Raw genomic sequence first — 15913 nt, 5'->3', positions numbered from 1 at the left:
TCTCAAGGATGATCAGTGGAAACAGGATGCACCTGAGCTAAATTTTGAGTGTCATGGCAAAGGCTGTGAATACTTATGTACATGTTATGTTTTCGTTCTTTATTTTTAATAGATTTGCAAAAATTTGCAAAAAACAGTTTTCACTTTGTCATTATGGGTTGTTGTGTATAGAATGTTGAGGAAAATAATGAATTTAATCTATTTTGGAATAAGGCTGTAACATAACAAAATGTGGAAAAAGTGAAGCGCTGTGAATACTTTCCGGATGCACTGTACATGTACAGCACCAGGATAGTGCTGTACGAGTAGAGTTATCTGCCACTGTTGACCAGTAAGTCCTGCTATAGCAAATCTCCATTCTTTATTGGCTACACATATAGAAAGTGGACAAAAGCACATATATACAATAGCTCTGCAATAAAACATTTTTGATGGAGATATAACTTGATGTTTTAAAATTGGTTTGGACAGAATGACAGAGAGTAACATAAACCATGGACACTGGCTGGATCCAACCCAGGTACCTCATGGTCACATTGTATACACCTTAGACCACTTAGATCAGTGTGTTGTTGACGGACGTCTGGACCACTGTGTTCAGTATGATACGCAAGCAATGCAGTGTCACCAATTTACCGGAAGGGGTTTTTGTTATTTTGTCCACTGTACATTCCGAGAGTCGCTCAAACGTTGGTCTCTTTGCGCAGCCGCTTCATGCGTTGCACATTGTTCTCGATGGCCGTTGGGTTGGTGATCTCTGTGGCACAGGTGGCAGGAAACCAGCCTCTCTCTCCATCTCGCATTCTCTCCCCGTAGCTCCATGCTAGGAAGAGCAGACGGTTAGCTTTTAAGTACCCTTGCATGCTTTTAAATGAAGTATAGGTAGGCGGCTCACTGACTGAGCATGAGGGTCTGGATGTGATGTATTACAGATAGATGAAGCTTGGATGTGATGTATTACAGATAGATGAAGCTAAGTACACACACACACACACCTTCCTCTTTCTGCAGCACGATGACAAGCTCAGCCTGTTGCAGCCCCAACTCATCTGGCTCTTTCGGCATGTAGGCTTTGGTGGCCTCACACTGTGGAAGACCTTAAAAACATTCCCATAATGCAATGTGATTCATGAAACCAACACTTTTAACTGACTGTCAACAAACCGGTTGTCTTTTCTGTAAAAACACAACCTGTCCCACACTGATGAATATCTAGAGCACATCTTTTTAGTTCCTGGAATGTGTCAATTGGCCTGGAAAGGCACACCCTTTGATAACATCAATGTCACTTAAAACAATTGCTGCTACACAAACAGAAAGTGTTGGTGCTGCTTGTGTGCTTATGTTCTTTATATGTATTTAGTTCATCGTAAACCCAAAGTCAGGCTTCACATAGATCAAGAAAATGTTAAGTAATAGTTGAAAGATCTGGAATAGAAGGGAGAGCCTATTCAGCTCTGGTATGTATGTAAATAAGATTGCATTTAAAATAGCTGCAGACTCATTAGAAATGAAAAATGAAAATGAACCATCTGTTTTCTGTGCAGCACACTGCCTTCCATAACAAATGAATAATTTACAAATGAAAGGCAAGAGAACATTTACCACTTTTAACAATGACATGCCCTCACTGAAAACCGATCAAGCTCAGAACTCAAAGTGTATTTCAAAGAATGACTCCCTTGGTAAATAAAGCATGCTGACTTACCATCTCGACAAGTAAAGACTCCATCCTGCTTGTGTTCAGTAAGAGCAACTATCCAGCGTGCCCGGTCATCCCTTGGCAACAGAGACAAAGAAGAACACAGTTAAATACGACTCCAGAGCTAGTGTTGCATTTTGAACATGTATTGACACAAGAAGTCTGTTTCTTACGAATGGACTCAATGCACGGGAATATTAAAACTTCTGTCAGTAGAGGGAGCCAGAAACAAAAAAATCACATTTGGTTTGCAGTCAGTTTTTTCCAAGAGGTCTCTGTGTTCAGCTCTCAGTATTTTTGTAGCTTCGAACTGAATCTCTGTGGTTTCTGGTTTAATTTATCTCATGTTCTTGTTTGTACTTCATACATTAGCCTTATATTACTGTGTACTGGTCACCTTCAGTCTTATTAGAGCTAATTCACAATAAAAGCTTTCCACTGGTGAACTGGCAAGATGCTTTTATTGTGAAGAAGTCACAGGAAATGCAATGTGAAAAGCACCTTTATATACTCATAATACTTAAACCTTGTGTTTTTCAAATTCCCACTTGAGGAATGTACAGTTATGTACAGTTCATGGCTGAAGGGAGGTGAGAGCATGGTTACCTGGACTCGGCCACCAGGCAGATGTGCTCCGCTTTGCCCTCACTGTTCTTGCTCATCTGCAGCTTGAAGGAAAGATAGTAGCTGTTCTTGCCAGGCGAAGACACTCGTCCTTCTGCATCCTCCACGACCTCCACCTCCACATTCTCCAGAGTGGCGTAGTCCATCACCACAAAGCTCTCCTCACTGGATAAACAAACCGTTTTTTTACTCAAATGTCTATTTAAAAGATAACTTTGATCAAATTGTGCAGGAACGTTAACAGAAATATTTTCATTTTCACACATTATAGTGTAGCTAAACCTAGTCACTATTTTATTTTTGTGCATGGGTGTACAACGAACACATTCAAACCACGTTGCTTGACCATCTGCTGATACCATTTCCTAGATATTATCACCTAATGACTGGGTCGCAGTGTCAACTTAACAACCCTGAAAATGACTCCAGTGTTGTGGGCAGCTCCTTCCTCTGTGTTGACATTGTTTGGTTTCTCCCTAACTCAAAACAGAGAGCTGTAGTCTGTCGAGCTGCCATGCTGAATGCAAGATTGAAGAATCTCAAATATGCAAGCACCAGATCCATGCTCTTTCCTTTCTCCGTCCCCTTCCTCTTGTCATTTCACTCAGTTTCTCATGTTTCCTGCCTGCCCGCAGTTGGACCCAAAGTCCCAGAGAAACACACACAAAGCTCCTGAAATGCTTCAAAACCTGGTTGTGTTTCTCAAGTTTGTCTTCTCTAGCTGCCCCCATTTTAGCAGATGCACTACTAGGTTCTTTTATCTAAAGTGGGAGCGATTTGATCGGTGAAAGTACAAATATACAATATATTAATACAACTATTAGCTTCATGCTGTGGTGACTTTGTTTCTCACGACAAACTACTCCTCATCATCTTAACTATTGGGATTATGTTGACATACTGGAGAATATTTGCAGATACTTGTATGAATTCAAATTCATACAAGAATCCCCCCAGAAAAATACTATTTTAGAATTGAAGTGCATAATATTCAAAACAAACGGTGTGTTTCAGCCCCACTGACCTCTTCTTCTTGGTGACGATCAGTACGTCGTTGAAGACAAACAGGTAGTAGCTCCTGCTGCTGAAAGCCCTCCAGATGCTGAGCTCTTCGGTGCTGAAGGCCAGCTCACCGCGCTTCTTCAGCCACCGCGATGACGACACCAGAGGAAATGGCTGCGAGGACACAAGAGTTATCACCATCGGTTCAGGTTAGTTAACTGAATCTGCATCATGACGACATGACAGGAATGAGTCCGAAGCCTTATCCAGGTTCAATTACATGTTCCTTGCTTTTTCTATCTACATCCACGGCCATCATGAGACCTAATAAGTCAAACCCTGTGAACTCTATTTTCACTTTCCTTGACGGTGTTTGAGCACAAACCACAACTTACCTTGATTTTACCAAAATCCATCTGTTTCTGGATGGTGTACATCTGCTCCGTCCTCTCCATCCGCTGAGCACCATCATTGCAGCTAGAGACCAACTGTTGAATTAACAATCAAAACAATGACATAATGATAATCGCAACTTTAAAAACACATCGACTTCATAGTGCGCTCTCAAATGCGAGATAAAGAGTGCTCTCTGAACGTCTCTCTACCTTGCTGATGGCGTGCAGTGACCAAACAGCAGCAAAGTACTCCGCTGTCTTATCTGGAGTTTTCTGGCAGATGGTCTGTGAGGCGAGAACAAAAAGGTACGAAACTTAGTTAGTACCAGTTATTTACTTCTAGACGCAAAACAACCTTCTGCACCACTATACATGCCAAGAAGCGGAATCTGGAGTTTCTAAATCATAAGGTGTACATGCACATATATGCACACATATGGTTTTTATTCATTGGTTGACTTATTTTTCAAATTTTGTAAATTCTTCTCATTTCACCCCCCCATAAATGTGTCTCTATGATACATAAATATGTGTTAGTGCCCTTTGATCTTAATAGGTGCGCAGCTTTACGAGCTTAAATAATTAACAAAATTTAAATTGTTTTTTGAAGGCTGACAAAATTGATAAACTTGGAAATAATGTGGTGAATGCATATCTGAAATGACACAAACGAAAGAAAAACAGATAAGTGGCCCTCAGCGTCCTATTTTCAGCAGCTATGCGCCTCACAATAAGTGGTTTATGTAAGAAAGAAAAGGTTATACTGACATCCAGCAGCAGTGGGAGTCTGGTGACTCTCTGCATGGGAAGGATCAGGAAAGAGATCATGGGCAGGCCTCCACAGTCACTGCTCCCCTCGATCTGCTTCAGGGCCTCTTTGAACGCAGTGTTACTGGTCCTGATAGACGGAAAGAAAAGGCGGAAAGTTCAGCTCATCCTGCCGTGTCGCTGCAGAAACTCGGATTGTTACAGTTTGTTCTGCTACTCACAGCAGCTTCTGCAGCGTCCTCTGCTGAAATGTCTCATTGGAGCAGTAGACGATGTAGGGCTCAAAGTGGTGGGCTGCGTGGTTCTGAACAATATCGCTAATGTCCCGGATCACTGGGTTGTCATAGTGACGCCGTTCAAGGTCCTCGAAAAACCTGAAAATGAAGCGAGAGGGGGAGGTTGGTAAAGAAGTGAAAGGACTGTGTTTCTCCTCCCACAGACTGTTTACCTGAGCAGGACACACAGCTGTGCCGGTGAGTTCAGGCTGAATGTGGTAACTTCTCGGTTTTGAATCTCAGGTTGTTCGTATGTGATGATGACACTTATCAACACACTGGTACCTGGGGTTCTATCTGGCTTCGTCGAAAGAAAGTTGTTCAACTTAAAAATATATATGTTGTATTAGAGTCTATCACATGGTGTATTCCCTGTTAAACAAAGTAAAGTTTGTTGTAATGTTAAGTTTCATTCTGTAACAATTGTGTCACTGGAGGAAGTTATTTGAGTCATTTTGACAACAAAAGGCGTCCGTCTTCATTTAACTCAATGGACTCTGAAAATCCTGAAAGCACACAGACTGATCATTTCAAGCTGCCAATACAATAAAATACTAAACCTATGCAAAATGTAACTTTCTACTATAAGATCCAGGGGAACCCTTTTGCCAAAGCATTGTAAAGGCCTTCCATTATTGGATATTACAACATCATAAATGACATTCAGCCCTGCCCTTGCGAAGTGCCTTTTTGACAAAAAGCTGTAAAATGACACCTGGTAAAACAGCCCAGCCCAGGAAGCAAACATTCACACACAGATACTGTAAGTCAGGTCATACAGGAGCTCCTGAGAAACCCTCTGCCTTCTAGTTTCATACATCCTGTTTTACTTGGAAACAAAGAACAACAGGATCTAAAACTCTCTCTCTCTATCCATTTTCATTCAAATGTATGTCGCCAGCAATGCACAAAGCAATACGGGCTGCTCTCATGCACATTATCATCTTAAAGCCCGGGAATAACACTCAGAGCAGTAGAACCAGTTTGGCTGGCGTGTTTTAACATGTTGATGGGGCCTACGGGATACAAAAGACATAAATACTCCACCTGAAACTTTAAAACAACCCATTTTCTGCTTCAAACCCCATCTCATTGGGAATACAACGTTAACCGTATGACAAAAAACACTCAATGTGCAGCCCCATTTCAAATCTGTAGAGACAGTATACAGATAACATCATCAGATCCTGTTTTCCCACTCGTTGGCACTCGTTTTCCCACACACACACACACACACACACACACACACAAGTAAGACGATGTTGCACCCACCTTTTGCTGACCTCCTGAATGACAGAGATGTTGGAGAAGAGGTGATGGTACTCTGTGGCTGTCATTGTTTTCTTCAGAGCTTCGCTACTCTTGAAGTGACGCACCAGGATGCCCAGGCTGTGCTGGTACGAATGTTCTGATGTGATGATCTCAAAAATGGCCTGTCAAATGAACACACACGCCCAAATAAGTGTGAATGTGAAGAACTCGCATTGGCAACCTGAAAAAAACCCCAGAGAAATGACCTCTACTTTCTGCACTCAAATAGGAGTTTACACCGATAAACGGAGCAAAGCATTAGTGACGTTCTTCAAGATCAAGAAAGTGCTACAGACATGTCCCTGACACGAAGTAAAACATATGCTGTGGCTGCAATGCATTGTGGTCTATTGAGGCTGCGGTTGGTGGAGAAATCTGTAGTTCTGCTGTCCTCTATGATAAACCATTTTGTTCCAATTTTAAACGTGTAGGGAGAATGGTGGATTTGTTACTGAGTGACACCAAAATCCGACATTTACTGGTGATGTTTTAGACGCCACTGACACTTCACATTGTAATTGTTGTGGTAATCGTTTGCCAATTATCTAACAGGTATCAGAAGCATATACCAGCAGACAACAAAACATATCAGCAATTTGTAGCAGTGTGGAAGTACTTTTCCCTGTATGACAGTATTATTATGAAATGGAGGGCGTAATTAACTTCTGCTGACTGTGGTCAGGATCTTAGGTGATCTTACACACTCCTTCACTTCCTGTAAAGGTGCAGTGGCTCAGGCAGGAGCAAAGGGCATTAGCTAGCTAGGCTAAATCAAGATCACTACTTCCTGAAAATCTCCCGCCAACAGCAGGAAATTGTCACAAAAGAGTGGTACACGATAGTGCACCTGGTGGACCCGGTAAATGCGTTCATGTCCCTAAATAGCAGCATTAAATTGGCCATGGACGGCTGCCATTCTGCTGAAGCACTGAAACTAAACCCATCAGGTACAAAGGAGCGAGACGAGCACCAGCTCAGCACACGGAATCAGTGTGATCACACTGGCAGGGTGCGGCTTTGTTTAAGGACTGTAGTGCACACAGGGTGGACCTTTAGTATCAACACGTCTGTTGTTGGACTGCCAGTGAAAAGAGAAATCTGACCGCCTGTGTTCAATGCTTTCTTGGAGTTATTTTGTAATGAGCTGTACCTGGATTTGTTGTTATACCTCAACTTGTTATGTCTACTTCTGTTCAGGGAAGTCCTTTGATTCCTCGAAAGCCTTTTAACAAAAACTCTGAGAATGAGTTTTAACCTGTTGCCAGACAAATTTGGCAGGTGTGGGATGAAAATTAATATAACTGTAAAGGACATTTTTAAGGCACACTGTTATTTAACAGAAAGCCTGTATTACGAATTGGAAGTGTGTTAGGGGGGGCATTAAGGAGGCATGGGTGGTCTAATTAAAGACACTTTTGAGTTGCATTTTGGGAAATGTATGATTCTGTGTTTTAGGAGCTTGACCCATAGCTATAGCTTTCTATGATTACTGCTAGAGAATTTAATTATTCAATTAACCGTCTCTATGGCTGTTTTTCCCTCCAACTCAGTGGCAAAAAACACAGAAACAATAAATATCATGTAATCATGGTTGCATTGCATTGCATTGTAGTGTTTAAAGTCTACGGTCTGGTGAACAGTTGGTACACGAGCCTCTTCTTCTCCCTGTGTGACTGTGACTAATTCAAAACACTGAGTATAGAAAGAAGAAAACACGTTCGGCCGTTGAGCTGCATCAGAGCTGTCCTGCTTCCTGCAGCACATTAAATCCCTTCTAGGACATTACTGTTGGCATACTTGGTATGCATACCAGCACACACACGCACACACTCACACACACACACACAGGCAAACACACAAACTAACCTCTTGTCTCTTTCTCTCCTGAGGTGAGATCAATGTCAGGATACCCGTGTCCCTCACCTTTGTACAAAATAAAAATAAAACCAATGTTTAACTTATTCTGCTGTATATTCAAGATATAATTTGTTTTGAAAATCGTAAAAAAATGTTTTTTATTGTCAACAACTCCAGCCTGTCAGAACAAGCTCGGTGGGTATTCGAACATCTAGAGCAAACATAGCCAGCATTTCTACACAGGGTCACGGAGTGTGGGAGTTTATGAAACAACAAAAACATGCAAGAAGCTTTTATATTGCACCCTTTTAGATAAAAGGAAAAATCCAGCTGAAGTTTAGGAGCAAGAAGGACATTTGATCAGAAGACAAACTGTTCTCTGATAGATCTATGTTTTTAGTGCACTGGTACACAATACCTACTTTGATTGTCAGTGCAGTTAAAAAGTTTACCTGTGGTAGCTGGCTCCAAGTGAGCTGTGCCGGCCGGTAGCTCTTCACCACGATGCCCTGGTCCTCCACCGCCACGGGAGCCTCCACCACCACAAAGTCGTCCAGCAGCTCGTCCTGGTTGGTGGAGTGCAGCCCTCGCTCACGGATCTCCTGGTAGAGGCGCGGAGTAGCTGAGGATTTTCCACAAACACGGCTTAGGTTTCAATTCAGAGTCTCAGCGTGCGATGATTTTGGAATAGAAGCAGGAAAAATGCTTTGCAAATTCCTGAACAGCACAATTTAAAGGGTGAAATATTTATCTCACACAATGGGCTCATACATGAAGGATTCGGATGTTATTCACCCATAAGTCCGTCGAATGAATTGAAAGAAGTTAATTGCAGGTATTTTGTGAAAAATGAAAGGCTAAAGCAGAGTTGGAGTCTGTCAAAATAATAACACGAGTCACTTTGAGAATTAAAGCGTGGGAAGTGAGAATGCATCACTTTGTAAAAAAAAGAAGCTAATTGGGAGTTAGATTTAAACGCAGGCTTTTGCCTGCAGTGCGTCGTTACTGGAATGATCCCGAGACCATTCAGGTCACAGGTTTGATTCTCACGGAGATAAATGTGCCGGTGAAAGACGATTCTTGCGTCTTATGTTTTTTTTGAGCAGCAGCCCCAGTGAGATATCAGCTCAACAGGCAGACAAACAAAACTCTTCAATAAAACCTCCTCAATTCTGCATGATTATACCTGGAAAATGACTCAAAATCATATTTGGAGAAGTGGCATTGTCTGAAGGCACAGGACATCAATAGTCAAGACGTAACAATCTGGCATTCAGCATGAATGGTTTCCTGTTCTGTCCTCTCAAGAGATCTTTTGTAAGCCATGTCACAGATTGTATCCATATGTTATTATTATTATCATTTTCATTAAAAAAGACAAATGTTATTTCCCATGTATTTGTAGTTCTATAGCCATATTTAGCGAAGTGGACAGAGTGACACATGGGGAACATACCATCTTTGAAGGACCCACGATGATTCTGGTTCCTCTTTCTCCCCAGGGTGCGCTGTAGGGGAGACAGCAGTGCAGCCTGAGTTTCACACTGTGGAATGCATGTGCCTCAATAATACTCAGCTTTTAATTAGATATTCTTTTTCTCCTAACATCTCATTCTCTCTTCAGCACTGCCTTTTTCTTCCAATCCTCAAATGTAGCATTTTTCCAGCGTACTCTGGTAAAAACACTCTTGGGTGTGGAAGATAGGAAACAGTTGTGGAAACACGGCATCATCACTATGACTAAAGGAGGATTTGACAGAAGTCACCGCCGATGCCATTGGCTATGCTGGCTGAGACCTATGAGGCTAAAACTGTATCAGCAGGGCTCTGTGTTCGTCTGATCATTCAGCCAGTTGCTTCTGACAGACCTCAATTACTGAACACTCATAATATCCAACAGATAAGTGGATTAAAATATATTTTTACACTATTTTTTTTGCCACCTGCAACTGCAAATTCTATTAAATCAACTATGAGATAAATGCCTCAAATGCCCCCCCACCCCACCCCACCCCACCCCCACCCTGTACCTTGCGTCCAGGGCTGCGACCTGCACCAGGACTGACTGCTCTGTCCTCTCTGACAGGTTTCAGCGTGGCTGCGGCCCCTTGTCTCGACGCCATGGCTTCAATGTCCAGGCTGGTCACCGCCGCTCTGTATGACTTGTTCCTGCGGTTCCTCCTCAGAGCGAAGCCTTCTCCATCACTGTCATAATCCTCCCAGGACACATCTGGCCCCTGGGTTGAGTGGCGGCTGCGGGTCACACTGCTGGCGTTCTCCAGTCCCACTGGGAACGTCACCACAGTGGTGTGGTGGCGGATTTTAGGCCGGCTGGCTAAATTCTTGGGAATGAGCTGGTGCTTGCCAACCTTCTGCGCGGCAGGACTCTGGGTGCTCAAAACCACCAGCTGAGGTACAACCTTCCTGTCTACCTCATCTTCCTGGGGTGTGGCTGTTTCAGATTGGGCCGTGGGGGGGCTTTGTGGCTGGCAGCGGTCATCACCGGGCTCAGATATATGGAGTACTGTGGAGAAGTGGCGCTCCAGAACTAGAGGGGCCTGGTCGCCCTTGTAGCTGTTGGACATGATGTCCTCCCAGCGTCACCTCGGCCTGGTCTACTGAGATCTTCAGCACCTACAACATCGAACGAGTCTGAAGAGGAGGGACAAAGAGCCAGAAGAAAGTCAAACTACAGGCAGGGAACATGTAGAAACTAGCAAATTGGATGGAGACATGGGGAAAAAAACAACAGGGGTAATTAACCCCTGATCCAGTTCCCCACTCACACACTCAGCCTGTCGGTCGGACGGACGAAGCAGCCAGTTGTGTCCGTCCTCAAACTCATATCAAGGGACTCAACCCGTGACTCAGCGCTCACTCCCACACTGCACTTGCCCACACACAAGCACACAGAAAGACCTGCTCCAGCAAATCTGCGCGCTACAGAAACTACATGAAAAAAAACCAAACACTTTTCCTCTGATAAATACTCCTAACCTGCCCTGTGCAAAGACTGTTATGTCAAGTGCAGACACACAGGCACGATGTATTGCAGTCTTATAAACATGTCATTATAGTAACAGTCTTAAAATTCCCTTCATGACAGAGATGATATAACAATAGCTTTAACTGCATTTTTAAAACACACACTGTTATGACACCGACGGTGAAATAAATCAGGACGGTATTTGCTTTTTTTTTTACCTGTTAAGTCGCAGTCTGAATTTTCCAATAACTTCGCAGCCCAACAGAGGGATTAGGGTGGGAACAAAAATGTCTGCCTCACATTCCCATGGTTCTTAACAGTGAGGTGAAACGCGGTTCAACAAATATTAAGTTCAACAGCTGCCTTACCTATGCGAGCCGACCTTACGAACACCAGCCTTCTTATTAAACGAGCCTATCACGAGTGAGTCCGGTGGTTTCTAAAGAGAGGTGCTGATCGGTGCAACTCCAGCAGCAGACGTGATCCTCCTCCGCTCCACTCGGTCACAGATTTCTCCGCATCCGCTCACTTCCTCCTCGGTCTGCAGGCGCCTATTAAGCCGCGTTGCCTACGTCACTACAGGTGAGTGTCAATCAATCATGGAACCCTGGCAGGTAAAAGCCGATAGCAACGGACGCAACTTATCACAGTGTTTTTACTTCAGTGTTTCAGTTGCGCGGGACCACTTCACACATCAACTTAGCCAAATAAAAAAAACTGCTTTCAATCAAATGCATTTTAAAACGCCGAGTTGAGTTTGACCTGGCCACATAATTCTGATTATTTTGCAAATACAGAAAGACATGTTTTTTTTTGTATAATTATATATATATATATATATATATGTATTTTTTTTTTTTTTATCTCCCAATATTTCTCTGTACCTGACTTTCTGATGTTTGTTGTCGTCCTTTACCTGATTGTTGACAAATAGCTCTTTGCCCCCCTCTGGTGACAAACAGGAGGAACTACAGCCTCGTCACTGATTATGTTACGCTGCATGTAGACAATACATGGTACATTAAAATCATTTCAAAGGCTTCCCCACATTCCAGAAATATTTGGTTTGAGTTTCATACAGGTTCTTTTAAAGCAGTAACCAGTAAATAAAGTCAAAAGTGTCTGAAACGCTCCTGCATGTAACATAGATCTGCAGAACGTTTTTGTTAGTTTATTCATTTTCGTAGTTGTTTCCTTGGATATTACCATTTTTTCCAACTTTAGCATCATCATTATTTTGCCAATAGTGGTATGTTAGATGTAGTCATTTAAATCCAATTCAGATACATAATTTCCCTACTTTTCAAGTGGAATGTTCCTGATATTGGAGTTAAAACCCATAGTCAGTTTCCTGAAAGCCTAAATATCCCTCTATAACTCAGTCCAATACAACAGCACAGTCCTCAAAAATGACCTCAGGAGAATCAACCTCAACAAAAACATTATAAGCTTCAGGTAACACAAACACACTCTGAAGTTGTTTGGTGATTAAAGATTTATTGTCTTCATTTTAACAGTCTGAAAATATAATTATACATGAATTAGCCAACATTCTATTCAAGCAAGGCTGAGACATGTAATATAATGCAATATGGAAACAATGAAACAACAAAAATCTGAGAGGGTCACTATATACAGAGTTTAAATATATATATATAGAAAATCAAATGGCAATGATGTTTACATCATTTTTAATTTCAGCATCATATGGCATCCGATGAAAGTGAATTTCAATATTTCCAAATGATTCCCCAACCAGGACCATGTCTTTCATGACATGTGTACGCTTGATACCCTACTTCTGCAAAACTGTACATCCAACATAAATGTAGTTACCATAGGGACTCATTTCCAACGTGTGGGAACACTTATGTGTCACGCTCGGCAAGAGACATCCGACATGATGGTGAGCTTCAGTTACTCTTAATTCATGCTCTGCTCACATTGCAAATGTTACCCACAAACATTCAACACAGCTTTCCCACATTTCAATATTTAAACCCAAATCCAAGCCCAACAGATGTGTGAATCCTAGGAATGTTTGAAAACCTGGAACTGGAAGAAACGGGTTAGAAATTATAAATAAAATTAGCTGTATAATTATCAACCTTCTGTCACTTAACAAGTATCTACCCGAATGTGAATTATACAGTACATTGTGTAAGTCTGGTTCACCTTATTATAATCAGATGTTTGAGTATTGGAACCGGACTCTTCACACTTGCAGCTGCAGATCATGAATACACAGCTGACGTTATCTAAGGAACAGCACATTTTAATGTTACGGCTGTTACTTGCAGACAGAGAACAGTCTGTATTCTGCAAGCAGATCTGCTCATCAAAGATTTATCCTCCAGGTTAGTGGGGCGAAGGTCGGAACAGGACGCAGGACAAACTGATGTCTTCTCTCTACCTTCGCAATATTCAGTGTGCAGATGAGGCATCTGGATGCTGCACTTCACATGGGCATGTTCTTCTTGTTGTTGTTTTAGAAAGGCCATGTTCAAAAAGAAACCTAGCAGGATTGTTTGTTTGTATTTTGTTTTTCATTGAAATTCTAGAGTCCTGGGTCCAAATATGCTTAATAATACATGACAACATGCTCGATGCACACATGCACGCAACAATTCACATTCATGATCACAACAGCTTAACATTTAGGTCACATATAGAAAAACTTAAATTGGTTCATTTTTCCAGTGATATTTTGTAAAATTCAATTTGCACAGCTACAGAATCTTTACATTATTTAAATTATCATATACACCAATAGTCCAAATGACAACACACTTACCTAAAGAAACAGAGTTAGTTCGAGCACTGTTAGGATTACAGCTCTGGCAGTAAAATGAAGTAATTTAGAAAGTGCTTCGATGAGCTTGATGAAAAAAAAAAAAAAAAAAAAATCCCATGACTAAGATATGATATTGTCTACATACAGAATGCATTAGCTGCTTCAGGGTTTAATAAGCATTTGCCGAGTATGTCCATGCCACCTTCAGGTGACACAACTGTAATAGAGCTACTTTTCCATTTATTACATAATGGTGAGTATGGCTAATGGAGGGAAAATAGACATGCAATGACCCATGGCAAAATGCTCACCAGTAGCCCGTTTCAATCTATCCCACACCTGTTTGTTTCAGCAACTCTTCTATGGGAAATAGCTGCGATTGATTTAGAGGAAAGCAAGTATAGATACTACAAGATAACCTTAGTTGAGTTAAGGACACATTTATAGCAAGCGTCTTAAGCGAGGAGAATCAGCGCATTGTCATAGTTATTGTTAGCACTAAAAGACCAAGAGTTTGTGTCAATGAGACTTTCAGTGGAGGGCGGTGAGTAATGCCACCCACGCTGAGCCTCAAAGCCGGTGTGGACAGCAGCAAATGGTCAGTATGGTCCTGTGTTTCTGGAGGTCGAAGACAGGGTGCAGAGGAGACAAGCTCTCCCCCGCTGTCCAGTATACAGTGCAGGGTGGAGGATCAGGGATGGGGAAGGTGTTCAGTGAAGGCCTTGGGGGTGGGTGTGGGAGGGCGGGGGATTGTAGGGAGAGAGACGGCCCAGTTCACTGTTTGGCTATATCCCCTTTCTTCAGAATGATCTGTCGCTGCCAGGGGGCCAGCTTGGTCTCGTCGTAACCCAGGTTCCGTAGTCGCTCCAGCTCCGTCTTCTCCTCCATATCTTTCACCTGTTTGGCCTGCTGCTCCACTTTTCTAGATGCATCCATGAAGAAAGGTGGACAAAGGGCCAGAAGAAAAAAATAGAAGTTAGAATTATGATGGAAGCTTTTTATAAGGTTTTCTTTAAAAGGGAATTTGTTAATAATAGGCCTTCTAAAAAATCTCACATCAAACCAGTTCATATATTAGAATATAGAAACAATTAGTACTCTAGTTTGATTCTCTAATGTGTCTCTTAGTCATGCATCTTGTTCTCTATTATTACTCTATTATTACACCACATGGCCAAAAGTATTTGGACACCACCATCTCATTCAAAAAGTCTGGAGTCTGGCTCGTATGGGGGGTTGAGATCAGGGATTCCTGCTGGTCAGTCTAGTTCTTCAAAACCAAACTGGAAACACTATGGACCTGGCTTTGTGCGCTTGGGCATTGTCACAACGAAACTGGAGAGGGCCTTTGTCACAAAGCTGGGCTTAAATAACGCTGCATTAAGATGTCTCTTCACTGGAACCAGAGGACAAAGCCCTCACCATAAAAAAGTACATTGTGCTGTGTGTGGTGGACCAGACTGTCCACATACTTTTGGTAATACGGTGTATTTCATACACAGTATAAAGCAGTAATACAAAGAATTGCGTAACATTACGTCACTCTGTTGATATAATGGGATGGGCTGCTCAGCACATGTGGGAATAATTAGCAAGACATTTAAAACGCATGGAAATTATAGCGGCAGTTGATTGAACCCGAAACACCGAACCTTCGTAACAGTCAGCTTTGCTAAGTTAACTCTCCTAAAGTACTAAAACACGGCAATGTCAGCAACGTATTTCGATTCCTTTCATATCAGTAGATTTTAGACAACACTCGTAGGCATATCTGCCATTACTTACTCCATATTAATATATATAACATAACTAGAACAGCCCGCAGGAAGAGTGTTTTAAGGCCCCAAAACACAGGTGAGTGGGTTGTATGGAGGACTACTTTCAGGCGTTAGCATGAGCCTAGCCATAGCACCGGTGTTACGGTTTATCAAGGTAACAGAGCAACTCATAGTGTTTGGCCACAGGTTAATTAGTAAAGATATGGCCAAGAGTTGTTTCTGTGGTTTAACATTGTGTTAGTTTTGATTCATCTATATAATAATCCTGTGTTTAAGTGTTTTACCCGAACAGGCTTTATCACCACACCATGACATAATGTGACCATTTGTGGCCACTAGATGGAAGACTTGATTTCAAATGTTTCGTCTCCAGCACAGTTATGAAATTCAGGAGACTTGTTTCTCCAATCATCAAGGTTAA

General features: G+C 42.1%; 2 protein-coding genes across 5 annotated transcripts in view; both read right to left on the bottom strand.

Annotated features, from left to right (window-relative positions):
* Nucleotides 1–212: 212 nt before the first annotated feature.
* arhgef16 (Rho guanine nucleotide exchange factor (GEF) 16) lies at nt 213–11440 on the bottom strand. 3 transcript variants are annotated; one of them, XM_031845864.1, is made up of 15 exons: nt 11139–11440; nt 9965–10586; nt 9391–9442; nt 8387–8556; nt 7944–8000; nt 6039–6199; nt 4713–4865; nt 4492–4621; nt 3934–4008; nt 3724–3816; nt 3351–3502; nt 2309–2491; nt 1709–1779; nt 996–1097; nt 213–823 (listed from the first exon to the last, which is right to left on the bottom strand). In XM_031845864.1, exons 2-15 carry the CDS (start codon nt 10517–10519, stop codon nt 684–686), a joined length of 2094 nt encoding a protein of 697 aa, XP_031701724.1. In that variant the 5' UTR covers nt 10520–10586; nt 11139–11440; the 3' UTR covers nt 213–683. The 3 variants fall into 3 exon arrangements, with proteins under 3 accessions (XP_031701724.1, XP_031701723.1, XP_031701725.1); XM_031845863.1 differs by having other exon boundaries at nt 11289–11440; XM_031845865.1 differs by lacking the exon at nt 11139–11440 and adding an exon at nt 10721–11130.
* A 968-nt stretch (nt 11441–12408) lies between these two features.
* Nucleotides 12409–15913, bottom strand: part of espn (espin) — a 39067-nt gene continuing 35562 nt past the window's right edge. For both annotated transcript variants that reach the window (XM_031845235.1, XM_031845236.1), the window contains one exon: nt 12409–14636. In XM_031845235.1, the coding sequence (XP_031701095.1) occupies nt 14489–14636 (148 nt within the window). In that variant the 3' untranslated portion in view covers nt 12409–14488. The remainder of the gene's footprint in view (nt 14637–15913) is intronic.

This window comes from Anarrhichthys ocellatus, unplaced genomic scaffold (assembly GCF_004355925.1).
Source record: "Anarrhichthys ocellatus isolate YVR2014 unplaced genomic scaffold, GSC_Weel_1.0 scaffold5, whole genome shotgun sequence".
NCBI classification, from domain to species: domain Eukaryota; kingdom Metazoa; phylum Chordata; class Actinopteri; order Perciformes; family Anarhichadidae; genus Anarrhichthys; species Anarrhichthys ocellatus.
This window is presented reverse-complemented; position numbering and strand designations above follow the sequence as displayed.

Coding starts and splice junctions, on each gene's coding strand:
- arhgef16 (XM_031845864.1), bottom strand. CDS start 10,519: ATGTCCAACAGCTACAAGGGCGACCAGGCCCCTCTAGTTCTGGAGCGC. Junction 4,009..4,491: donor GACTCCCACTGCTGCTGGAT/GTCAGTATAACC, acceptor CTCGCCTCACAG/ACCATCTGCCAGAAAACTCC. Junction 2,492..3,350: donor ATCGTCACCAAGAAGAAGAG/GTCAGTGGGGCT, acceptor TTGTTTATCCAG/TGAGGAGAGCTTTGTGGTGA.